At 37.2% G+C, this 26860-nt stretch overlaps 2 protein-coding genes across 5 annotated transcripts; both read right to left on the bottom strand.

Annotated features, from left to right (window-relative positions):
- Positions 1-11368: 11368 nt before the first annotated feature.
- Positions 11369-14224, bottom strand: LOC145064947 (F-box/kelch-repeat protein At3g06240-like). Of its 2 annotated transcripts, none has more exons than XM_079012310.1 (4): positions 14145-14224; positions 13212-13258; positions 12779-12834; positions 11369-12694 (listed from the first exon to the last, which is right to left on the bottom strand). In XM_079012310.1, the coding sequence occupies exons 1-4, from the start codon at positions 14203-14205 to the stop codon at positions 11500-11502; spliced, it is 1359 nt and encodes a 452-aa protein (XP_078868436.1). In that variant the 5' UTR covers positions 14206-14224; the 3' UTR covers positions 11369-11499. The 2 variants fall into 2 exon arrangements, with proteins under 2 accessions (XP_078868436.1, XP_078868435.1); XM_079012309.1 differs by having other exon boundaries at positions 14082-14215.
- A 7349-nt stretch (positions 14225-21573) lies between these two features.
- LOC145062817 (F-box/kelch-repeat protein At3g06240-like) lies at positions 21574-24150 on the bottom strand. Of its 3 annotated transcripts, none has more exons than XM_079010406.1 (3): positions 23990-24150; positions 23678-23843; positions 21574-23291 (listed from the first exon to the last, which is right to left on the bottom strand). In XM_079010406.1, exon 3 carries the CDS (start codon positions 23213-23215, stop codon positions 21947-21949), a length of 1269 nt encoding a protein of 422 aa, XP_078866532.1. In that variant the 5' UTR covers positions 23216-23291; positions 23678-23843; positions 23990-24150; the 3' UTR covers positions 21574-21946. The 3 variants fall into 3 exon arrangements, with proteins under 3 accessions (XP_078866532.1, XP_078866533.1, XP_078866534.1); XM_079010407.1 differs by having other exon boundaries at positions 23723-23843; XM_079010408.1 differs by lacking the exon at positions 23678-23843.
- Between the last annotated feature and the right edge of the window lie 2710 nt (positions 24151-26860).

Here is a 26860-nt window from a genome sequence, read left to right as displayed (position 1 = left end):
TTAGTAAGTTTATTATTATTGTGGGTTGAAAACCCTATATGCTCACCAGGCTCCCAAGCCTGACCCACTCAGCTTTTTATGTTACAGGTAGTGGACCCCGAGCATAGTCGGAGGACAACGAGAGATTTTTGGATTATAGGCCAGTAGTTGTAAATAACTGTTGAAAGGCTTATAATGTCTTGTTTATGCTTTTGATCTGTATCGGAACATGACATCCCGAGGTTTTGATATATATATGGAAAACATATACCTTCTTAATGAAGGGTTTTGATAAACTTTTATCATATTTTGTTTGGGGACCAATTCCGCAACATCTTTTAAAAAGATTTCTCTGATTTTATTTTAAAAAGCATAAATTAAATCGGTCTTTTCTGGCCGAGAAATTAGGGGATGTCACAGTTGGTATCAAAGCATTAGTTTAAGCGAACTAAGAAATTGTAGAATTTCTAAGACTTGAACTTAGAATGCTAAGTGATGATTGTGAGATGAGTGTCTACCATATTTTACACACGAGCACTAGTTTATTTTAGGGAAGATGCCTAAAATGCCCTTATGTGCTAAATGCTATGTGTTTGCCATGTGTGCCATTATTTGTTCGGATCTATGGTCTGTTGCCGGCCGGATCTGGAAACCTTATGTGTATAGGATTCTAAGCGTATGATTACGAGATTAGAACTAACACATAAACGTTTCGGAGTGATAAGGGAATTGACATGTCTAACAAGGATAAAGACCTAAATTCGCCTTATTCGTTATATAGATTGTAATGGCCATAACTCGTAGTGGAGCTGTAAATGCAAACGGAAACAGGGATCAACAGCCTCAACCTCAAGTAGTTGAGCAAGTACCTGTTGTAGGAGCTGCACCTGAGCCAATGACGATGGCTGGGGTACAAGCAATGATGCAAATGATGTTAGATCGCCAAATGGAGGAGACAAGGCGATTACTACAACAACATAGGGAAGAGACTACGATGCCTGTTGAACAGCCCGTATTGAATGAAGGGCAATCAGTAGGAGGTAACTACAATGGGACTCTTGGTCAAGCCAACCCACCGATAGTTAGACAAAACAACCAGGATGGAGGAGTTGATGGACGCGGATGCAAATACAAAGATTTCATGGCATCCAAACCGCCGTGTCTATCTGGGAGTCCGACACCGGTGGAAGTCATGAATTGGATCTCCGAAATGGAGACGATGTTTGAAAGTTGCGAGTGCAGCAACAAACAAAAGACCGCACTTGCAATTCCTCTGTTAAAGTCTGGTGTGTTGAGCTGGTGGAAGTTACTAGCTGATTCGATGCCCAAGGGTGAAGCTAGTAAGATGTCTTGGGAAGAATTTGTGGTCCAAATGAAATTGCAGTACTGCTCTGAGCAGGATCTTCTGGAAATCAACAATGAGTTTCAGAATTTAAAGAAAGGAAAGATGAGCGTTACTGAATATGCTGCTAGTTTTATGGAAAAGATGAAGCTAGTTCCTCATCTAGTTCCAACTGAACTCTCTAAGGTCAACAAGTTTGCCCTCGGATTACCAGCGGACTTTGGTCCGATGGTTAAGCAAGCAACCACTTTGAAAGCCGCCATATGGGCTGCTAAGAATGTCGAGGTTCAGATCAAGGAGAAGGGTCTGGAGAGGGCAGAAGTTGGTGAAAAGAGAAAATTTGAAGGAACTTCGGGTTCCAACAAGAAAAGCAAATTTTCTAAGTCCAAGAAGTTTGGAGGAGGAGGAGGTGAAGTGAAATGGTGTGAGAAGTGCAAGAGAAAGCACTCTGGGAGATGTAGTGAGGAGGTGACTTGCTTCAAATGTGGTAAGACTGGGCATTATGCCAACGTGTGTCCGTCCGACAAGAGGGTATGTTTTGAGTGCCATGAAGTAGGGCATGTTCTTAAAGACTGTCCAAAGAGGAAGGATGCCGCAAAGCCCAATCTACCACCAAAGCCGAAGGCGAGAGCCTTTCAGATGACACTTGAAGCTGCAAAAGAAGAAGTCGATGTCGCTTCAGGTACCTTTCTCGTAAACGAATTGCCTGCCCAAATTTTGTTTGATTCTGGAGCCAATTACTCCTTTATATCGCATGAATTTGGTAGAAAGCTAGCTTTGCCTGTAGATAGGCTAGTTAATGCCTTATTAGTCGAGATTGCTAGTGGAAAGTTTGTACCTGTTAGCCATCGTATGAAAAACATCCTCATTGACTTGGATGGGAATAAGTTCCAAGAGGAATTATTGCCTATCGAGTTAAATGGATTCGACATAGTTTTAGGAATGGATTGGCTTAGCGCCAATGATGCAGAAATACTATGTAGAAAGAAGATAGTAAAAGTAAACCCGCCAGGGAAAGAGTCGTTTATGGTGTACGGAGACAAACGCAGAGTAAACTCTGGAATCATTTCCCTAATGAAAGCCAGAAAGTGTTTGGCCAAGGGATGTACATCATATCTAGCATTCGTGATCGATGCCAAGATGGAAAAGAAGGAGGTGCAGAATATTCCGGTGGTGTGCGATTATCCGGAAGTCTTTCCCGAAGATCTTCCCGGATTGCCCCCTGATCGACAAGTAGAATTTCGTATCGACTTGTTACCAGGAACGACGCCGATAGCGAAAGCACCTTATCGATTAGCGCCAACCGAAATGAAAGAACTTATGACACAACTTCAGGAGTTATTGGACAAAGGTTTCATTCGACCTAGTTCATCACCCTGGGGAGCCCCTGTGTTATTTGTAAAGAAGAAAGACGGAAGCATGAGAATGTGCATCGATTACAGAGAGCTGAACAAAGTGACGATAAAGAACAAGTACCCGTTGCCAAGGATCGATGACTTGTTCGACCAGTTGCAGGGTTCGAGCTATTTCTCGAAGATCGATCTTAGGTCGGGATACCATCAACTAAAGGTGAGAGAGCAGGATATCGAAAAGACTGCTTTGAGAACGAGATATGGACACTATGAATTTTTAGTTATGTCGTTCGGACTAACCAATGCCCCAACAACTTTCATGGATTTGATGAATAGGGTTTGTAAACCATTCTTAGATAAATCCGTGATAGTATTCATAGATGATATCTTGATTTATTCGAAAAGCAAGCAGGAGCATGAAAAGCATCTGCGTGAAGTGCTAGAAGTCCTGAAAAAGGAGAAGTTGTATGCAAAGTTCTCCAAGTGTGAATTTTGGATTCAAGAAGTCCAAATTTTAGGTCATGTGGTTAACCAAGAAGGAATAATAGTTGACCCAGCAAAGATTGAAGCTGTAATGAAGTGGGAACAACCAAAAAGTCCTACGGAGATTCGAAGCTTTTTAGGATTAGTTGGATATTACCGAAGGTTTATCCAAGGCTTTTCTTCGATTGCTACTCCATTAACAGCTTTGACCCACAAAGGAGCCACTTATGCTTGGAATGAGAAGCATAAGGAAGCCTTTGAGAAGTTGAAGAAGAGATTGTGTGAAGCACCGATTCTTTCATTGCCTGAAGGAGTTGATGACTTTGCAGTTTATAGCGATGCATCCGGAGTTGGGTTAGGTTGTGTTCTGACCCAAAGGGATAAAGTGATCGCGTATGCATCGAGGCAATTGAAGGAACATGAAAAGAACTACCCCACTCATGATTTGGAGTTGGCAGCGGTAGTATTTGCCTTGAAGATATGGAGGCATTATCTTTATGGCACCAAGTGTAAACTTTTCACTGATCATAAGAGTCTCCAATATCTCTTTAATCGGAAGGAATTGAATATGAGGCAACGACGCTGGCTAGAGTTACTCAAGGACTACGACTGTGAGATACTTTACCACCCTGGTAAAGCAAATGTTGTTGCCGATGCTCTCAGTCGGAAGGTAAACCTTGAAAAGAAAAGGCCAAGAGCGTTGAGAATTGAAGTTGTCTCGACAATTGTGGAAAGTATAAAGAAAGCTCAAGAGGAAGCTTTAGAGAAAAATGACCGAAAGGAAGAACGTTTAGGCAAAACGTTAGTGTTCGGTACAAACAACCAAGGGTTGAAGGTATTTCAAGATAGAATTTGGGTACCTAAGACGGGCGGAATAAGAGATCTTCTGATGGAAGAAGCTCACAAGACCATGTACTCGATTCATCCCGACAGTACGAAAATGTATAGGGATCTAAAACCCTATTATTGGTGGCCGACGATGAAGCTCGATGTTGCTAAGTATGTGGTCGAGTGTGTAACTTGTGCTAGGGTTAAGGCACAACATCAGAAACCGTATGGGAGTTTAGAACCTTTACCCGTACCCATGGGTAAATGGGAAGACATCACCATGGATTTTGTGACTAAACTGCCTAGAACAAGGAACGGTCACGACATGATTTGGGTGGTCGTTGATCGCTTCACTAAGAGTGCGCATTTCATAGCAGCCAAAGAGAAGTGGTCTATGGATAAACTTGCGAATTCTTATGTGAAGGAAATTGTGAGACTTCATGGTGTTCCGTTAACGATTGTGTCCGATCGTGACAGCCGTTTTACCTCAAGGTTTTGGAGGAGTCTACAAGAGGAATTAGGTACCAAGTTGTGTTTGAGTACAGCTTACCATCCGCAAACCGATGGTCAGAGCGAGCGAACGATTCAAACATTGGAGGATATGCTGAGAGCATGTACCCTAGAATTCCAAGGTAACTGGGATGAACACTTACCTTTAGTAGAATTCTCCTATAATAATAGTTTCCACTCAAGCATTCAGATGACACCTTATCACGCTTTGTATGGGGAGAAGTGTCGAACGCCATCATGTTGGCTGGAAGCTGGGGAAAAGCAGTTTATGGGACCTGAAATAGTCCATGAGACTGCTGAAAAGTTGAAAGTGATAAGGGAAAGGATGTTAGCTGCTCAAGATCGACAAAAGAGTTATGCTGACAAGAAAAGACAACCGATATCCTTCGATGTTGGAGATTCGGTTTTACTTAAAGTCTCGCCGTGGAAGGGACTTATAAGATTTGGTAAGAGAGGGAAGTTGAGTCCAAGGTTTATTGGACCATTTAAAGTTCTTCAGAGAATCGGGAATCAAGCTTACAAGCTAGAGTTACCGGAAGAACTAGAGGTTATTCATAACACCTTTCATGTGTGTTATTTGAGAAAGTTCACAGGAGATGTGCCCGACATAATTCCGATTTCTGAGTTAAGGTTGGATGAAAACAAGAGGTTGATCGAAGAACCTGAGGCAATCGTTGACCGTAAGACTATGAAGTTACGACGCAAGATGGTCGATTTAGTGCTTGTACGCTGGAAACATACGAATGGACCAAATCTCACTTGGGAAACGGAGAGTGACATGATGAGTCGCTACCCGCATTTGTTTGGTGATATATGATTCCGGGGACGGAATCATCCTAAGGGGGAGAGAATTGTAACACTCGTGTTTCTAGCCTAGGCATTTATATTGAGTTGATAGTCTAGGTTAACCTTTGTAACTCATTTTGAAGAAATGAAAAGGAGTTATGTGAATATTATGTGAATTATGTGTTTTATGCTTAATTATTAAGGCTTAATTAATTAAGAATAAAAATAAGCGTCAAAATTAAAGTGTGAGATAAGCCCGATATCTTTACATAAAGTTGTAGTGGTCGAAACAAGGATTTCGGGGATATAAAGAATACCAAAATCCGAGTTATAACGAAGAAGTTATGACCTGTCGAAGTTTCGCGACAAAACCGGCACGGTGCTGAATGTCGTAAAAAGTGAGTTTTTGATAAACTACTTTTTAGCCTTAGTAATCTAAACAAAAGTTGTAGTATTCGTTAAACCGACAAGTTCGATAAAAAGAACGCCCAAATCTGACTTCGTATGAGGAAGTTATGATTTTTCGAAGTGTCAACGTAGCAGTAGACAGCTAAAAACTCGAATTTTAGATCGAGCGATTTTTAGCCGATACAACCTAAACGAGAATTGAAGGTCTCGTCATTAGGAGCACAACGGTAAAAAGTCTGACGAAAACGGACGTCGGATTAAGAAGTTATGAATTTTTAACGGATTTCCTGTCCCGGTCTGTTAAAAATAATAATATAAAATTTAAAGTCAAAATTAGCCGACGAAGTCTAAACGAAAGTTGTAGATCGTAATTTTAGCTACGCGTGCATATAAAGAACGTCAAAAACGGAGCTCGTATGCGAAAGTTATGGATTTTAGAAGTTTTGGCACGAAAACCGAGAAATTCGCATAGTCACACTTTGCCACGTCACCCTCGCTTAGAAAGTGACACGTGTCCTGCTGAGTCACCGAAGCTGCTGAGTCACGAAGCCACCTGGCGAGGCGTGTCATGTCCTTCCGAGTCCGAGCTGCGGTCCAATCCGCTGACTACACGTAGAAGCCTCGGTGGCGAGCCTCGCATCCGACGCGTGTGTAGTGACTCATGAGTCCGAACCCTCGCAGGCGCCACGAACCCCCTACTTCGGACCCTAGACCTCGGTCCAATCACAAGCCGCCAGAGAGCCCTTCGCACGCGCAACCCTCATGCGAGCCTCCCCCTCTGCGAGCCTTCTCAGTCGTCGGATCAGAAGACTCCTGACCGTCCGATCAGAAGCTTCCCCCTATAAATAGGAGGGTGCGAGACCTCCCGGGTATTTTTGGAATTTTGCCATATTTAGCCCCTAAACCCATATTTTCTTCATATTAACATCCCGCAAAGCCCCGATATCGATTGTAAAGCCCGGAATACCCCACGAAGTGCCCGAGAAGCCCGGAAAATTTATCTTTTCGGTTTCGAAGCCCGACTTTTACAAAGCCCAGTTTCTCAATAAAATTCCCGGTTTTATTAGAAACGATCGTTTTAGGAAACGAATTGCTGCCCGATTATCATCAAATCATGTGAGTGTATAGTCACTTTCATTTTACACATAGATATGAAGTATTTACCTTATAATACGTGCTATGTGTAAATATATTAATTATTTATTTGAGGTGATTGTTGTGTTGATGTTTTATACAAGTTTTAAATTGTATAAGTATTTTTATCTACAAATATGTTGGGTAGAACATGGGTAGATTGTGATGTGTGATAAAATAAAATTGATGAGAGGCCTCGATGTGTTTTGAGATCCAGTCATCTAGCGGAGTTTGGATGACGACCACGGACTTTCTAGACAGTCCAGTGGGAAACATTAGCAGGTCCGCAACCTGTAGGTGTTAATGAACTAAGAGTGTTCATTCGCTGTACTCCATCCCCCTCATGGTTGCCTTTAGGACATGTATGGCTGAGGAAACCCCTTAGCAGTAGTGTCCATCCCGATGATATTCTTTAGGCTAGGTCCCTTGTGACAAGTGTTTAGGGACATAAAGTGAGGATAACGGGAACGGGTAATCAGGGTTATTGTTGATTGATGAACTTAGTAAGTTTATTATTATTGTGGGTTGAAAACCCTATATGCTCACCAGGCTCCCAAGCCTGACCCACTCAGCTTTTTATGTTATAGGTAGTGGACCCCGAGCATAGTCGGAGGACAACGAGAGATTTTTGGATTATAGGCCAGTAGTTGTAAATAACTGTTGAAAGGCTTATAATGTCTTGTTTATGCTTTTGATCTGTATCGGTCTTTTCTAGCCGAGAAATTAGGGGATGTCACATGTCCCTTACTAGCTGGACGCCATGTCACTCCGGAATGCCCGAAAGCGATCCTCCATTATCTCAATGATCCCTTCCTTGATCGACCCGAAAATCATCGAGGTCGCCTCAAGGATGCCTCTCATAATCTCAGACGTAATGAACTCGCGTAGTCCGTCATCAACTGGCTCGGAACCTACACCCGAACCTGACCCAGACCCTGAACATCCTTCTCCGTGACGTGTCACCACCATTTTGAAATAAAAAAAACATAATCTTCAGGGTCATACATAACCTCGAGAAGTCTCACACACTTTACAAGTTCCCTGGTTCTATCTCAGCCCTCCTTGACTCGAGTACAGATCCTCTGCTTTTAGTAGTATGGGCCTATACTACCTTCCACATCTATCCGTACTTTTCTCAAGGATTGCCTTGACCTTACCAAGTCCCTTTCACTAGTATTGCTCGCTGCACTAATTTCATCCTAGGCTTACCCTAGGGTAACTCTCCGACCTACTCTCCGCCATCAGCAGCATAAGAAATCCCTGCTACCTTTATCTAACTAGCTCGCGAATACAGTTACATATCACTAAGACTAGATAACTCTTCGAAGGAGAGGTCCTACCCTACAACGGTTGGACTCAAACAAGAGCTGCAAAATAGGGCTAGACCTAACCTTCTGAAATTATTTTGTCCTTGCAATATGTAACTTAACGTATTCATTTACTAATTAGTTAAAGATAACTAGAACTCCTAAAAGCACAAAGCAAGCAACATTCGGGCATCGAGTAACCAAACCAATCATATCCTATTCAAGCCATCATATCGCTGACTAATTAGTTCTAGCATGTAATTCAGCAAGCACATATAGTAGGCACATAAGTCATCTTCCTAGATCCTTAGCCCTAATCTAGCATGCAGTTCTCATACACATACAACAGGCATATAAGGCATCCTTTCTAGATCCTCAGCCGTAATCTACCATGCAGTTCTCATAATCATATCATATATCATAACAAACATGTATGGGTATCTTGGGGAAAACTTACTTGAGCTCGTCCGATTCCACGCATCACACACCTTGTTCTTTCTCAAAATTCTTTATTTTAATTTTTTAGAAAAACTATCTTCTTGTAAAAATCTTTCAAACCCTCGATTTGAGTCCAGACACACCCAAAAGTGTGTCTGAATCTCTCAAACCAAGGCTTTGATACTAACTTGTAACATCCCAAATTTCAAGACCAGAAATTTCATTTTTAATTTAAAGATTCATAAATCAGATTACTGAAAATACCATCAATGTTATCCCATATCATGAAAATCAGAAGTTAGCCATCTCAAAAACATATCATAGGAAAATAATGTCTGAGTAAAAATCTCTAGAATCTCATGTGCGGAAAATCGTGTGTGCGATGTGCTGCTATCGTGCCGGCTCCTTTCCCTTCGAAGAAGAAAGAACTGAAACAAAAGCTGAAAACTGTAAGGACAAAGCGTAGTGAGTTCCCCCATCATACCATATACCATACAATAAACATATTGTCGAACATGTACGGGTATTGGACTACCCTTCAGTCTCTTTCAACCGGTAATTGCCTAGCATATCAGGGTGCCGAACTACCCCTTCAGTCTCTTTCAACCGACAACTGGCCTAGCATATCAGGGAGCTGGCCTACCCCTCCAATCCTTTTGACCGGTACCTAACCTGCATATCAGGGTATTGGCCTATCCCTTCGGTCCTTTCGATCGGTACCGAGGACTATTTCACCCCCTACTTCTACCATATAACATCCTAGTACATAAACAAATAAATCATATACTGCCTAGCTTACCAGAGTGCTAGCATATCCCTTCGGTCCTTTCGACCGGTATTGTGGCCTATCCTACCCCTCCTATCACTATCACCTAATATCATAGCATACTAGCACATAAAGCATAACAGATAGTGGCATACCAGATAATATTCACAAAGACAATCATCTCTACTATAACTCTTACTATTGGGCTGGCATCGGTGCCTTTAACCCACTTCTACTGGAAGGTAACTCACCTCAAATGTCGTGTAGTAGCCAAACTTTCCTCGGCTTTGGGATCAACTACTCTCAAACTCCTACACATAAAAATCTCCTTTAATTACACTTTCATACTCATAACCCCTTTAAGGGTCAACTCTGGTCAACGATCAAAGTCAAAGTTAACATCCTGGTCAAAGTCAACATCCTGGTTGACTCAACTTGCCGAGTTAGTCCGTCAACTCGTCGAGTTCCATGATCCATAAAACCCTGGAAATCTCGATCCAACTCGTCGAGTTCCTCCTCATAACATAGTCGGGACATTTCACTCACAACTCGTCGAGTTCTTCCTTGAACTCGTCGAGTTCTTCAATCTTCAAAACCCAAAAACCATGGCCAACACGCTGAGTCATCTCCTAGACTTGATGAGTTTGCTCACAAAGAACACACAACAATGGCTCAAAAACACTCAAAAGTTGATTAGGGTTTCGTGGCTAGGATTTAGGGTGATAGAGGCTGCAAATGAGGCCAACCTTTGGAGGTTAAGGTGTTTAAATATGGTGCAAAACCCTGAAAATTATAGTTTCACTCTGGCAGCCCTACTCATCGAGTAGAGGCTCTCAACTCGTCGAGTAGACTTCAAGTCTCGTGTCCAAATTCCATTCCTACTCGACGAGTTTGGGGCCTCCAACTCGTCAAGTCCCTTTGCAAAAATAAATAATTTGATTTAAAACATATAGCAGGATCCGAGTGTTACAATTTAAGCTTGGATCATGTTATCAAGCAGAAAGTATCAAGTTAAGTATATCTCATCATTTATTCACAAAACATAAGCTCAACCTTATTTGTAATTCTGAAATCACTTCGCAACTGAAAAAAAACATTTTCTCTACCATTTTTCTCATCACATACTCATTTTACTTTAAGAAATTCAATAAATACAAAGGATTAACGACTGAGAAGGATCCACACACTAATAATCCAATAAGCTTAATAAGAAGTACTGTAGTCTTTCATGGAATAAGATATAGCTAATTCGCTTTCAAAAAAAGATATAGCTAATTCTACATATACCTTGACAGAGTCTGTGCTAACTATCTCGCCATTAAGCTTTTTAGAAAGCTCTAATGAGAGGCAGATTTTTCCGACGCCGGTAGGACTAGAGATAACAATGACTTTCTTCTTCTTCAACTTTATGGAGGCGGAGGCTGAGCACTGGAAGGTACTAAACAACCGTCTCTGATTGTACTGGCGGCGGTGTACGAGGAAGGAGAGGGCGGAAGGAGAGAACAGAGGGTACAATACCAATAGATGTTAGGGTAAGATTGAATGTTGTCGGAGGTGAATGTCGGTGGACCGGAAGCAATTGTTGGCGGCAGACCGTGTCTTTAGTGTAGTGGAACGTCGAATAGGAGGCGGATAGGAGTGAGCGACGGCGTCGGGGCCCTAGGTTCCGGCGAAGGTGAAACACGAACAACGGCTAGGGTTGTCGTTCACAGAGAGAACAGAGCCCCACTTTGAATTAGCTTAGGTTAAATCGATGTGCAACCACGCTTAAGCCCTTTTACATGTTGATTTTACCAAATTACCCTTGCAACAATAAATAATAATAAAAAATGTTAATTTTACCGACGAATTACCAACAAAATTACAAATTTATTGATTTTCGTCAGTAAACCGTCGGTATATTGTAAAGGATTACCAACAAAATTGATTATGTTGCCAAACCGTCGGAAATAGCGTCGCTAATATCCTAATTTGTTGTCCGTTAGAAATCCGTTAGTATTCCGTTGTTGTTTCCGAAGGATTTTTTTCGTCGCTAAAAATACTGTGTTTTCTAGTAGTGAAACCTGTCTACATTATAAAATCAAATTAAACCACAATGACGAGAGAGAATGTAGATGTACACTAAACATGAATACTATACATAAACCTAATTAAAAAAACTTTGTATCATACTTCACATCGTTCCATTCCAATTTTTTGTCCTACACCATCCACCATCTCACGCTGGGCAGGTGTGCTTACCCAAACAAGACTGTCGACATACTCCACAATTTTACCTTTGATTGGTTTTCCACGACAAAATTTTTCCAAGATTTTAGCCTTGCGTGAAGTTGGATTGTACAAAAGAATACGTAAATCACCATCTAAAATAAGAAACTCGTTGTGCGATGTGGATCCAAAAACCACATCACCAAGAAACATTGAGAAGACATGGCGTTTGACCCATGATTCAGCCACCCCATACTCCTCCATCACCCACACCTCACATACACCATCCGTGACCACCTCTGACATCACACAAATCTTTCCATCCAAAACTCCTAAAGCATTCGGGTGTTTGTTACTTGGTATCGAATCTGGAAGAGGTATCTGAGTGAATGTCTCTGAACCCAAATCAAATGCCACTATCACTTTTCTCTTCTCCCCCTCAGCAAAATACCCTAGCCAGTGAAGATGGCCATCATGCCCATCGGCACAAACGAAATCAATGTCAAAAATTCTTGTGACATCAGATGGAAACCTTTGAGTAATGAACTCCCATGAACCTTTTCTCATGCTATAAACTTCAACTTGAAGCCACTTTTTAACGAGATATGGTAAAGTACTGGTGAGGCCTATAAGCTTGACAACTTTGTAATCCTCAGTTTTGAGATCAAACCCAAACCGGAAATGGATTTCAGAATTATAGCGAGGGGGCTTAGAATGTGGTGGGAGAGTTGAAACCATGGAGAGAGAAGGGTTCCATATGTGAATGACATTGCCATAAGAAGAGCATATTAAGCCGTGAACAGAACCAATAACTTTGATGATGCTAGCAGAATACACGGATCTGGGATTAACCAGGGGGAGTTTGATGAGATTGGTGAGTTTGAGCTTAGGAGATCGAAACGGGTGTGTTGTGAATGGTTTACGGTTACAAGAAGAAGATATGTTGTTGTAGAAGACCAAGAGAGTTCGATCGTTGTTATTGATGGAATGATGGAGGTGGGATTTTATAAAGGAGGATCGAGATAAGAGGGCATTCCATGATTTGGAGACGCACCTCATTTGACCAACCTGTTTTGCCAATAATCGAATGAATATGTTTAATAAAAGATCGCCCGAGAGGTTCTCCAGTGTTGGTGGGTGTTGGATTTCCGATCTGCAGCAGCAGTATATAACACATCATTAAAGTCACAACCAAAGAGTTAATAATAACAATGTAGGATTGCTCTTAAAGACTAACCTAGTAAAGGTTTTCCGTTTCCACATGTGTTCAAGCTCTGATATCCCAGTTGAGTTCTTCAGTTCAGGAAATCAAAAGTACGTCAAGATTACAATTTTTTGATAAGGATAAAACATTGAGACAGCAACATAGGATTACACATTACTAATCAAATCGTAAAGAAAAAACGTACCCTCTATCTACTTTTGATAGTTAGTTGTAATGACTCTCAACAAGATAGATCTCGAGTATGGACTTAAAACAATTAACAAACTAGCATAAGAGGGTTTTTTGAACAAGTTGTTGCCAAGAAAAGCAAGATAGCACAGTAAAGTGTTGAAGATGCTATTAGCATATGATTATTGACCCCATTAATTATACTCCATTCTAAAATATGAAGCACACAACTAAAATGATTCAGGAAGCGTACATTCAAATCACCAAAACAACTTACATGTCGCCCAGCCTCCTGAGAAACATTCTGCGGTTCTTCATTTATCTCTGGTCACATAAGAGCTTTTGTAAGGGGGCATGTACAACATAAACAAAAAATTCTTATTCAAGTGAGGTAATACAAACACTATTTATTCTTATGAATATCTTGAGTTCCAGACCAGACAGAAACATCTACAGCAAGATTGACCCATGGCCTCTTATGATCGATTAAGATCGATTATTAGCATAGTCTATGTGATGGTTTGACCACATAACTATGATTATATTTCAGATTTATTTCTTTTGAGAATTACTCGCAACCTTTTGGTTTTCAGGTATTTACCTCATAAAAAGCAACCTATGTCTACTATAATCTCAAATTAATTAGTAATAAGCAAGATCTATATTTCCAAAGTACATGCTTCCCTTGCTTTGAGCACTCTCAACACTAACAAAACTTTAAAAATATGCGCCTATGGACATTTCACCATGATAAGATTTCTACTCTCCCACAAATACTGCTCGCAATTCTTGTCATATCATTGCTATCTACTAATGAACTTGTACACATGCATGAGATCATGTCCTAGTCAATCACATAAAAATTTCACAATTTCTTATTTCGATTATCATGACTGCCTTTCTTGAAACATGCAGCAAGGAGTATTCGATCAATAGAAAACATGTCAAAAGCCTACGATGTAAAAAGAGATAAGCAATTCAATGATGCAGAGCACGGGTATCAACGAAAACGAAACTAAATCCTAATTGCAATTTGCATGACCTATGAGATGGTCAAATCAGAGCGTTTCTACAGCCAAAGAAGAAAACCTATTCAATTGAAAAAGATGCAAACAATCGTCCAATGAAACAAAGAAAAAACTAGTACCAGAAATAATTAATAATTGATCTGAGAGAAACAGTGTCGAACTTGGACAGAAGGCCCTCTTACCGTGCTTTTCTCCGGCTCCGCCACTTTTGTAGCGAGCCCTTCCATTGCCCGCCGTCGCCATAGGTAAAATTGGAACTATCGAGGAGATGAATTACGTAGTCAGGAAAGTTAGATATATAATTATACTAGGTTATAACCGTGGAATTTAAAAATAATTTTGATTAAATTATAACTTATTTATTGAAAATTGATAAACTAATCTTTACCAATTGATAAAGTATATGTTTTGTAAGTAATATGATGTTTCTCTTGTCGTGACATTCATGTTCTTGTTTGATATATAATTAAGAATAAAAATAATAAAGTAAAATTAATAATTTGAAAGTAAAGGTTACATACGATTGGTTGCTCCTTTTGATTAACGAATTAAATAATAATCAAATATCAAATAAATGATAGTTGTAAATTACGTGAGTAATCAATTATTTTGAAACAATTATTAGTTTACATATTTATATTGTCTTTAATTTTATAATGTGTGGTTATAATTAATATTTAAAATGCTTTGAGGATATTTAGGACGTTTTTTAAGTATAAATTAATTACAAATATTCATCTTGTATAATGATATATAAATTAAAGTGACTTATAAAACTATTGACCATAATATATTATAAAATGATATTATTAAGTTTTGAATGACACATTAAATTATAGTTAAATAAATAAAACATTTAAATTATTAATAAAAACGTTATTAATAATTTGAAATCGTAAATGACTAATCAAATATTAAAAAAAAAAGCCTATTAATTTACAAATTTAGAAGTTATGTTAGTAAGTTTATATTATTGTTTTAAAATAAATATATAAACTGATAAGACAAATTAAACATGACGGTAATATAAACCAAACACAATACACTAACGCGTTGAATCTTGGTTGTGTGAAGCAAAAAGACATTTCTTCTATGTGTATAGGCTCGATGAGTTGAAAAAGAATGAGTATTATTTTTTCCTGGGATTATGTTGGTATTTATAATTTCTAAATGGCTGAGATGAGGAATAAAACTATTTAATATTTTATTCCAAAATCTGGCAATTATTCTTATCTCTTATAAAATTTGTTTTAATGTAGTACTATACAATTTAGTAGCATTCCATATACAATAACTAAGCATACCCAAGTGATGTGTTGAACTTGTATGAAGCAAATGGAGTTCACAAATACGAATGAGTGTTTTATCTTTTGTTTTTTTTATAGGAATTTGACCTTTTTGTCCCTTGGTTTAAAAGGGCAATATAAAACAATGTATTTTAATAAAATAACAATGTAAAAAAAAACAGATGAATAAAAAAAGATGGAATAAGTCAACAAAAAAAAATCCACAGTAGTGTTTAGTTTGACATTTTAGTTTAAGTGCATTATATTTATCTTACAAATTTGGTTTATTTATGCAAGATTCTAAATTTATATAAGTATATTCCTATGTTTTTTAGGTATATCATGATCAACCTGCCACCAACTTGTGATGTCTTCAATAATCTGTCGTTACTTTTTTTTTTCTATTGTGAATCATGGCAATATTCCTTCAGGTATGATTGGTTTTTAAATATTATTTTGTCCATTATGTTTGCTTAGAATAATAGGATAAATACATTAATATCAATGTTTTTAAATTCAAACATCCATAATATCTTCGAATGTTGGCATATTGGTCTTCAAATATAATGTTGGCACTTGGCAGATTGGTCAGTCACATTCAATACAATTTCAGAACATTAGTTCGAAACAGAAGATACATAAAAAGAAGATAAGAGAAATAGAAGAACACAAAAAACACACACACACACAATGAAAAAGAAAGAAAGTAAAAGCACATTTGTCATAAATGTTACATGTTTATAACAATACACTTGCGGGTCATAACAGATACCTAAGAACACGTATATAATCAATAGATAAATCATTAATTTTTAGATGATTATAAACTAACCTGATGGTTTGAACTTCTATGAATGAAAAGTTGTAGAATGCGGAGTTGCTCTATAGAATTCAAGAATCAGGAATCCAGAGGTGCTCTATAAATTGTTACTGTGGAAAGGCTTTTATAAGTGCAATAAAATGATGAGAGTACGTAATAATAAGGAATGGAGAAATAAGGAATAAGAAATTGATCATATACTAATTTGAATATACAAATATTTAGTCTATAAATCCGAAATTGTAATCGTATCTTTAGTGATTGAATGGTTCTGCATATAATCAATATAAATTAAAATTGGCTTGCGGCAGGTAATCTTATGATTTGAAATTCTAGCAATAGATGTAATTGGAAATTTAAATGTAGATACGTTTTCTATGAGATAATTATTTTAGTATAAATTTGGTAGCTTATGAGTTCCTTTTTTGTAGGGATTTCAGAAATATTAATATTAGTTAACCTAAAACTATTGCTGATTTTATGGTTTTGATTGCAGGTATTTTAGGATATAAGATAATATCCTTCAAATAAGGAAAACTGAAATGCTGATATGTAGGAATTGAATGTCAATTCATGCACTGATTTAGTGGGCGGGAAAAGTAGAGAGTATAATGCTGGAGAGAATGCCACGTGGCAGAAGGGTGGTGTAAAAGAAGGACATGTGGCACCTTAGAGAGGTTTTTATTAGGAAGAGAGACTAGCTAATGCTTGCGTGTTATCTTATGTATTTTGTATTTTCGTAAAAATATTACTTTATAAAATGTTCGATGCTTAAATCTTTATATTAAGTTTTTATATTTAATAGACTCGTATCTACTATCTACTATCCTTCCTAATAAATAAATAACTTGTTGTCACTTGTCAACTTATTATGCAATTGGACATATGACATTTCTTAATTTTTTGATTTATCTAATATTCCACTTGTCAATTTGTTATAATGCCACCTAAGCATATATAATGAAGATGCATATTCTTGACACAAACACACGTATATACAATGTTTGATTTGATTTCCTAAATATTAGCAAATCAGAATCAAAATTATAATGTCATTTTCTTGATTTCCTAAATTTTAGTCCATATATAAACAAAAACATACATTTGATTTCATAATTATAGGAAAACTATGTCTATATTTTTGGAACCTGTAATCACGCACCACTAATAATGAATTACATTCAAATTTCAAATTAAGTCAATTTCTATTACCATATATATGTATACTTTACGCTGTGAAAATAGAGTGATATATGTTAATATAAATTCCATATATATATGTATATTTTGTAGTATTTAATCTATTTTGCATCTCAAAATCGAGATTACTTTGCCGCTTTTGATATAGTTTCTTCTGCAAATTCATCATCACCTACAACAACTGCTAACAAAGGTTATTTTTATGCTTTATATGTGTGTTCTTCCTTTGCGTATAACAGGTTCTGGTAAAGATAGACTTAAAGGTGCAAAATATCAAAAGTTTTTTAGCATCATGTTTAGTTTTTTTCACTAACTTCTTGGTTTAATTTCTCTCCTAAACGGGAGATGTGTTGGAAGTGGATTGCATTTGTCACTATTTTCATAAATAAACGGCCTTAAGTTTTTCAAGGATATTATTGGAGTCTATCATGCTGTTTTGGGAGGTTTTTCTGCTAAACGTCATTGTGTCCCTATCTGTTGCTTTGGTTTTTTGTAGGCACTTATAAGTATTTTTGGTATTGTATTTTAGTGGTGGTGAACTATAGATGCAATTACCCTGTCATTGGCTTTTTCACCTTTTTTTGTCTTCAAGGGTATTTCGGGAATTTGTGTGTGTTGCTTGGACATATGTTTATGTTTTCCTTTGTCTGACTTCGTTTACAAAGGTTTGAAAGAAGCCTTCAATGAAAAATGGTTGCTTTGTCAATTGTTATTTTTTTATTTTATCTATGGTATGAAAAATGGTAGCAATGAAGGTTTGAAAGAGATAAATACAAAATCTCACTAATGTCGTCTAAAAAGAGATCAATACAGTTGCCAAGAATGTAATATAGTTTCACAATGTTGCACCTCCTATGAATACTTTGTTTCTTGCTGGTTAAATCCTCAAAAAAAAAAGATCAAGCAACAACAAGGGTCAAGCTTTGTTATAATGCCCCTGTCCTTGGCTTTTTCACCTTTTTTTGTCTTCAAGGGTATTTCAGGAATTTGTGGGTGTTTCTTGGACATACGTTTAAGTTTTCTTTTGTCTGACTTCGTTTACAAAGGTTTGAAAGAAGCCTTCAATGAAAATAGTTGCTTTGGCAATTGTTATTTTTTTATTTCATTTTGTTATTATTATATTTGATTTCGTTATATTTGGGCTGCTTTGTCCTGTTTGCAGAAACATTTTATTGTTTTTGATAATCAAAATTATAGCACAAATACATGACAAATCTGTCCATGCCCTTAATTCGAATAAAAATAAATCACCATATATGTTTTGTTGCCGAATTACAGGTTAAAGTATATTTAGTATAAGAGTTCTAAATCAGAAATAAGCCCAATTATAGTTTGAAGTGTATTTAGGATTCTTAAAGAACTGATAAGCATGTTAGAAAAGTAATATTTTTTCATCAATTAAATTTCCTTTTTATGCTATCTGGATAACTGATTTATATAGAATATTATGGCACTTAGGAAATGCAAATAAATAACAAACAAGGACAAATTTGTATAAAGGTTAGGACTACATGCCTACAATGGTATCTCCGTAATATAAAGTATAATTTGATTTCAGGGGCATTTATGTCATGATTTACATAAATGTATTTTTTTCTGTTTTTTGTTATATTTTGTCTCCATTGGTTTTACTTTAATGACTTAGACATAAACATGAGATGAACCAATTTGTTTTACTCGGTGATCGGTCAACTAATCAACATTACTATAAATTTATACATCTGCCAAAAAAATTTAATTTTTTAGTTACATATTACAACTAAATCTTAATCCATTTACATATTACGTTTTATATAGTTGATATTTGCCAATCTAAAATACAATTTACAAACTGTTATATAGGACATTGAAACTGAGTCTGTTAATGTTGTGGTCTCAAATTTCAACTCTCAGGATACAATTGGTTTTAAGGTATACTTTCCTGCTTTTTTTCTTTTCATTGTTTTACATTACTCCTATGTCAATCTTTAACATATAATAATTCTTGCATTTAAGGGTTTTGCTTCATTCGTTGCTGATAATACTCCTATCTCTACTTTTCCAAATACCATTTCAATGAGTCCATCAACCAACCACGACACCACTAGCCTCCTTTCACCATCTACCAATGCAAAACGTAAACTTGTAGATGTTTACGATCTTGAAGATACTGTTTGTGAGTCATCAACAAAACCTTCAAAAAAAATCCATTGGTGTCAAGGAAAGTGTTGTGTCCACGCAACTATTGATTCCTAAAGTCGAGAAGTGAGATATTATTAACGTTTCAAACAATTTTCCGTTTTTCGTTTTTTATTTAACATTTCAGTCCAACAATAATTGTTGAGGTTTTATGGTTGGTTAAGAATACTTTCGTTGTTGGTTTCAGAAATTTTGTTTTCTTTCGTTTTATGTTAAGTACGGATTATGATTTGCTTATTAAATGTTGTCATTTATTTAGTTTTAAATTGTTAGTGTGTGTATGATAAATATGGTGCATGTCTATGTATATATGGTTGTTTGTTATTAATAATCAAACTTATAAATTTAATAACGATAGCAAAACATGCAAATGAATATTACTTAATATCCGCCGCTTTAAGATCGGAGGGTGAAACCGTGTTAAATGTTGCTTCAAGTGGTATTGCTTCCTTATTATTGACAGGAGGTAGGACAGCGCACTCTCGATTTATAATCTCTTTAAATCTTACCAAGGATTCATTTTGTTCTATAACGCCGGAAAGTGATGTTGCTGAATTGTTAAAAAAAAACATCATTGATTATATGGGACGAGGCATCCATGATTCATAAGCATTCTTTTGAAGCTTTGGATAGATCTTTGAAGGATATATTGGGTTGTCATCTTCGTAGCAACTCAAAATTTCCATTTGGAGGAAAAGCAATTGTTTTTGGAGGTGATTTCAGACAAATTCTACCCGATGTTCCTAATGGAAGTAGACAAGACATCGTCAATGCTTTAATAAGTTCTTCCTACATTTGGTCAAATTACAAGGTCTTAAGAATAACAAAAAAACATGAGGTTAAGTCTTCAAACATCTAATGTTGAAGAAACAACTACATTTACAAACTGGATTTTGAATATAGGTGAAGGAAAGGTTGGTGGCTTAAACGACGGCGAGACAATTATTGATATATCAGATGATATTCTCATTACAAATTCATCGGATCCTATTGGTTCATTAATTACATTTGTCTATCCTTCTATTGTTGAAAATGCCAATAATCCGATGTTTAATTAAGAAAGAGCAATCATTGCACCGAAAATAAAGTTGTTCAAGAAATAAACAATCGTTTGTTATCATTATTTCCTAGAGATGAAAAAGAATACTTAAGTTCAGGCAGTCTTTGTCAATCGGATTTTGTACACGATGACTTTGACGAATCTTTATACACTCCTGATGTTCTAAATGGCCTTAGACCTTCAGGTTTACCAATTCATGAATTGGTATTAAAAGTTGGTGTTCTGGTTATGTTATTGAGGAATATTGACCAGAAATACGATTTGTGTAATGGAACAAGGTTGCGAGTTATAGCATTAGGTAAGCGTGTTATAGAAGCAGAGATAATTTCTGGAATTAATATAGGAAAACGTACGTTTATTCCATGAATGTCACTGACCCCGTCGGATAAAAGGATTGCTTTCACCTTTTAGCGAAGACGGTTTCCACTTGATGTATGCTTTGCGATGACAATAAACAAAAGTCAAGGACAGTCGCTGTCAAAGGTTGGTTTGTTTTTTAGACAACCAGTGTTTACTCATGGACAGTTGCATGTTGCATTGTCTAGAGTTAAAAGCAGAGACGGATTGAAAATATTAATTTTAGACAACGAAGGAAACCCTACTAATAAGACAACTAATATTATATTCAAAGAAGTATTTGGAAATTTATGATTTCTAAAAGTTATTTAGAATATTTTGTTAATGATTTTTTTTTTTTTTTTTTTTTTTTTTTTTTTTTTTTGTATTTTGGGTTCAATTATATACTTATTCAATAAAGTCTTCACTTATATGTGTTGTATTATTTTAATAATTCGTTGATGAAGAAACCTTTGTAATTACATGGGTATTACACCTAGTACTCTAATAAATAAATATATTTTTACAAATATGTCACACTTTTCATTCAATTTTCCAAATTTCATTTTGTGATTATGTTGAAATTGGGTAAGTTCAATAATGAAATTCATATTCATTTACTATATTTATTGTAATTATTATTTTTCATAACTTATGCTAGTTAGAAAGAATGGGAGTTCCAAACAAGACTGGATTGTGACACATGTCAAATGTCATGATCCATTGTATCATAACCAGATAAACCCCGAAATTAATTAAGGTATTCAAAAGAAAGCTCTAGTTTACAGTGTCAATGTGACAGAAGCCTGTTGGATCATGAACTATGAAAAAAAATTACAAACATTCCAACTAAACTGAAACTTGGTATTTAATAAAACCGGTTCAACTATGTTGGATTGTTGCCAAGTCATCTGTCCACATCAGCAAATCTTCTGGCCAAGTGCCCATGGCAATGCCCAATAGGTAGCAAGTTAAAGATTACCTAACTTTACAAAAAAAAAAATAATAGCCGTAGATCACTCAGTTATAACAAAATAAAACAAGACAAGAAGAATCCAATGTTTGCACGTTGCCTTTTCAAAATGTGAAATCAATAGCCGCATCTCATCTCACAGAAGGTGTCACCCAAACAAGACTGTCGACATACTCCACGATTTTATTTGTGCCAAATTTAGGACAATATTTCTCCAAAATTTTAGCCTTGTCAGCAATTAGATCATACAAAACAAGACAACGATCATCATCTTCAATAACAAACTCACTGTGTGACGTGAATCCAAATGAAGGTGCACCATAATTAAACTGCAAAAACACATGGCGTTTAACCCATGATTCAGCCACCCCATACTCCTCCATCACCCACACCTCACATACATCATCATCCGCCACCCATGTGATAAAACAAAGCTTTCCCGCCAAAACCCCTAAAGGATAACACCCGTTGCAATCTATCACAGCATCTGGAACCGGAAGAGTCATCTCACTGAATGTCTCTGATCCCAAATCAAATGCCACTATCATTAGTCGATCCCCCTCCTCACCAATATAACCAAGCCAATGAAGACGACCATCATGCCCATCTACACAGACGTTATCGGGTAAAAAAATCTCCGTGACACGCGATGGAAATTTTTGAGTGATGAATCGCCAAGAACCCTTTCGCATGCTATAAACTTCAACCTGCAACCACTCTTTTACAGGATATGGTAAGAGATCAGGTTGCCTGATGTGTGGTGCAGTAAGTCCTATAACCTTAACTACTTTGTAATCATCGGGTTTTGGATCAAACCCAAACTGGAAAAAGATTTCATAAGGACCTCGGCTGGGTATGTAATGTGGCGGGAGAGTTAACACAGCTGAGAGAGAAGGGTTCCAAATTTGAATGCCATTATCGGAGTAACGAGAGCATATTAAACCATGAACAGAACCAATAACACTGACCATGTCACTAGTAGTATCTTCAGAATCGGGAATGACCGGGGGGAGTTTGATGAAATTGGTGAGTTCATGATGGGGAAATCGACACGGGTGTATTGTGAAAGGTATAGGGTCAAGAGATAACAAGTTGTAGTAGAAAATCAAGAGAAATCGATCGTTGTTATTGATGGAATGATGGAGGTGAGATTTTATAAAGGAGGTTTGAGATAAGATGGCATTCCATGATTTGGAGACGCATCTCATTTGAGCAAGTTGTTTTGCCAATAAACGGATGAATATTTTTAATAAAATATCGCTAGGGAGATTCTCTAGTGTCACTGGGCATTGTGGTGAATCCCTTGATCTTTTCGGATCTTGTCCAATGGAAAAATGGAAGGTATCAAGTGAACCATTTTTTGTTGATGCTTCATGTGTTAGAAGAGGAAGAGGAGGCATTGCTCCACCCTTTTCAACAAAAGTATTATCACAAGTTCTTAAATGTAACAAGGATGTCAGGCGCTGAGCTTCAGACCTGTAACAGCAGTATATAACACATCAGTAGTGACATATACAAATTTTTCAAAGAATAAGGCACTAAAAATGGATATACTTTCAATACCAACATCAATTTACTTTTATGTTTGTGTTCTGAAAATATGAAATACACACGTTATTCATGAAATTAACCACCATAATGGGACATATATAATACAGAGACATCGAATTAAACAAAATCATTTTTAAAATTCAAAAAAATCGAATTAAGCAATGATTCAACAAAATCGAAATCAGTAAGTTCTATTTCAATGGACAATGATTCATACAAAATCGAAATCAGAGAAATAAATTTAAGCAAAATCAGAGATCGATTTTGCAGATTCTTAAAAAAAACTTCACATATCCAGAAATTCAACTTACAGGGCAACACAGATAAAAATGTACAATTCTGAAAGATTACTCTACTTCAAACTTTTGACTGGATAAGATTCAGAAAGAAATTAATCCAACTGGTGCAGCTAATCTTGAGTCTCAACTAAAAACCGTCCGATTCAGAAATAAAACGGCAGCAGGTAACTTCTAATTGCTGGTATTTCAGAAAAATGAAACCAAAAATAAGAAGAGAAAGAATCAGGCATTGTGTATTTATGTCGGGCGAATTCAAAAAAAAAAATCAGAAAAGGGAAGTATAATCGATTATCTTGAACTAGAAATAGAAGAAAGTGAACTAACCGTTAGGGCGTTCGTTTCGGGGAGAGATGTCGTCGTTTGGATTTTCCATGGTCATGGAATCGAAAATAGAAGAGGGCGCATAGGAAGTCGGAAACACAGTAGGTAAGCGCTACCCCCGCTTCTTCATTTTGGATTGCCGCGGTGCTGCCTATAATCTTTACAATATTGGGCCAAAACGTTGTTATATGAAACCTTTTTTATGGGGACCAAGCAAAATTATATAGTTTTGGTCCAAAACGAAATATTTATGCATTATTAGTATAATTTTAGATATTTTGTATGGTTTTGATTCCTATGGTTGTATTTTCTTGTCTTGGTGGTCCACATTCCACCTAAATGACTAATATGCCCTTTAAATAATTATATTTTAATTTCTTTTATTTATTTTCTTATTCTTATAATAAAATGAAAAACAAAATAAACCCACCTCTCTCTCTCTCTCTCTCTCTCTCTCTCTCTCTCTCTCTCTCTCTCTCTCTCTAAATCTTCACCTGCCATGACAACAGCCTCATCTCTCACACTTCTCTTCTCTTCCCGTCGAGCAAACTCTACCGAACCCCTACCTGCCTGCCTTGTTCCACCGGACCAGTCTTCTGTCCACCTTCCATTCGAGTTTCATCGTTAGATGCCACCTCCGTTCTTCTTTCTTCGAGCGACCCAAGGTCGGAAATTTTGTTGCCGAAGACGAGGAAGAAAAACCCACAGAGGGTCACCGGTCTCGAAGAATCTGCATATTTGGAAGAATTCTTAGCTCATCATCGCTTTAGTAAGGATTCACACACACACACACTTTTTGAAATCGATTGAGAAGTAGTAGACATATCAAGGGATGAAATCGATATCAAATATGTCAAGATTCAACCATTTTAAACCAGTAAGCCCTAATGGCTCAATTAATAGGTGTGTGTGTGTATGTATTTTTGATCGTAGCTCTCAATGATCCGATTTAAGGGTGGTATCTAGTGGTTCGGGAATTGGGTGAAGGAAGGTGTTCGATTGTGGGTGATTAAGGTGACTTGAGGAATTTATGATTTTGGTTTTGCTTAGAAGAAATCAGAGAGGGGAAACAATGCAATCTTGGAAGAAGGAATAATTATGATGATGAATCACTTTCACAAGTGTGAAAGGTTGTCAAGAACATAAAGTGTTCGATGAATTGACAAAGAGACAAATAAAGTTATACCTTTGAAAACCACTCACCTTTGGCTGACCCACACACTTTGTTTCTGTTTCTTCTTCTTCAAAGCCTCACACAACTACCTGTTCTTTTACTTTCGCTCCTATATAATATTCATCACAATCTGTTCTGCTTCTCTTGCAAATTAATGAACAAATCCAAATTAGAACCAAATCAATTAGAAGGGCAGTGTTGATGGGGAAGTTTATCGGGCATGAGGAAGGAAAAATGGGGGTAAGGGTGGGAGTGGATGTTTATAGTGGACAATGGTGGCAGTCAATGGTGACGGTGGCGAATGGTGGTAGCAATCGGTGGTGATGGTTGCGGCCATTAGTGGTGCTCCTTGGTGTATGCCCAACGTACGTCCAGAGTTCAAAAACCCTAAATTTAGGGTGTGCCACTATTTATAGAACATTATAGAGCAAACCCTAGCCTCCATGTTTGTTCCCTAACCTCAGAGAAACCCTGGAACATCTCATATCTTCATCCTTGAGTATTTTGGTCTTCAAGAGGGTTATTTTGGTGATGTAAGCTTGGGTTTTTCAAAAGAAGAAGTTGGAAAGGAAGAAATTGGGAGCTTGGAGCTCATAGATCTGGAATACCATCATCATTCGGAGCTCTTCTGAGGTATAAAGTTCATAACTTTACTTATGAATGCATAGCTCTTGTGAAGTGAAGTTTTTGAGTTGTTTTGGTCCCAAGTTTGGACCTGTATGTTGGAATCTCGTTTTTGGGCTTAGGGTTGCTACCCTCAGAGCTAAAAGGATCCCTTATGCAGTAAGTTGCCATCTTGATGCCCCATTTGTATTCATGCATGATGTCTAGCCCTTGATATGAAAGTATGTTGTTACCTTTTGAGTTTGAGCTTATTTAGTGGATTGCAAGTCACCAGGATTATGACTTTAAGGATTAAGAGGATAATAAGGTCTCATATCTGAATTTGTAGCCTCTGAGATGAAGTAATAAGCACTTAATGGAAAAAGGGCTTAACAGGAAGGTTACAATGAGCGTACGTACAGGTACGCTCAGCGTACTCGCCATCGAGTCGTTACGCTTAGCGTACATAGGTGTACGCCCCACGTAACTCGTATCTATTGGACTTTGTGTTTTGGGTTATTGGGCCATCAATAGTCTGAAGTTATGGGCCAAGGATATATTTGGGCTTGGGGTGAGGCCCATTGGAGGGAGTGGGCACAATTTAGGAAAGTGGACCTTTAGTGGGCCCAATGGGTTTTAGGTCAATTTTGGGCTGTCAGTGGGCTATCTTTAGACCTAAAGAGTGGGAGTTGGGCTTAGTTTCTAATTGAGATAATTTTGGGCTTGGCACAGAGTTAGTGGCCGGTGTGTAGCAACAGCGTTTATAGGGGTGGTTCATCATCCGAGGTGAGTCTTCTCACTATACTTTACCTAGAGTGGTAATTAGAGTTATGTGACAGCGTATTTTGTATGCATTTTATATGATGTGATTTCTATGTGATTTGTGTTATGTATGATTCAGAGTTTACAGAGATAGGACCGGAAGGTCCACAAAGTTAGGACCAGAGGGTCCGCAGAGTTATGGGACTAGAGGGTCCCACTGAGATACATTGACTAGAGGGTCAACAGAGTTATAGCCTCGAGTGGCTAATATGTGTTGTATGTGGTATTTTGGGGAACTCACTAAGCTTCGTGCTTATCGTGTTATGTGTTATGTG

This window comes from Lactuca serriola, chromosome 7 (genome assembly GCF_051521515.1).
Source record: "Lactuca serriola cultivar US96UC23 chromosome 7, Lser_US96UC23_V15, whole genome shotgun sequence".
In the NCBI taxonomy this organism is placed as follows: Eukaryota; Viridiplantae; Streptophyta; class Magnoliopsida; order Asterales; family Asteraceae; genus Lactuca; species Lactuca serriola.
This window is presented reverse-complemented; position numbering and strand designations above follow the sequence as displayed.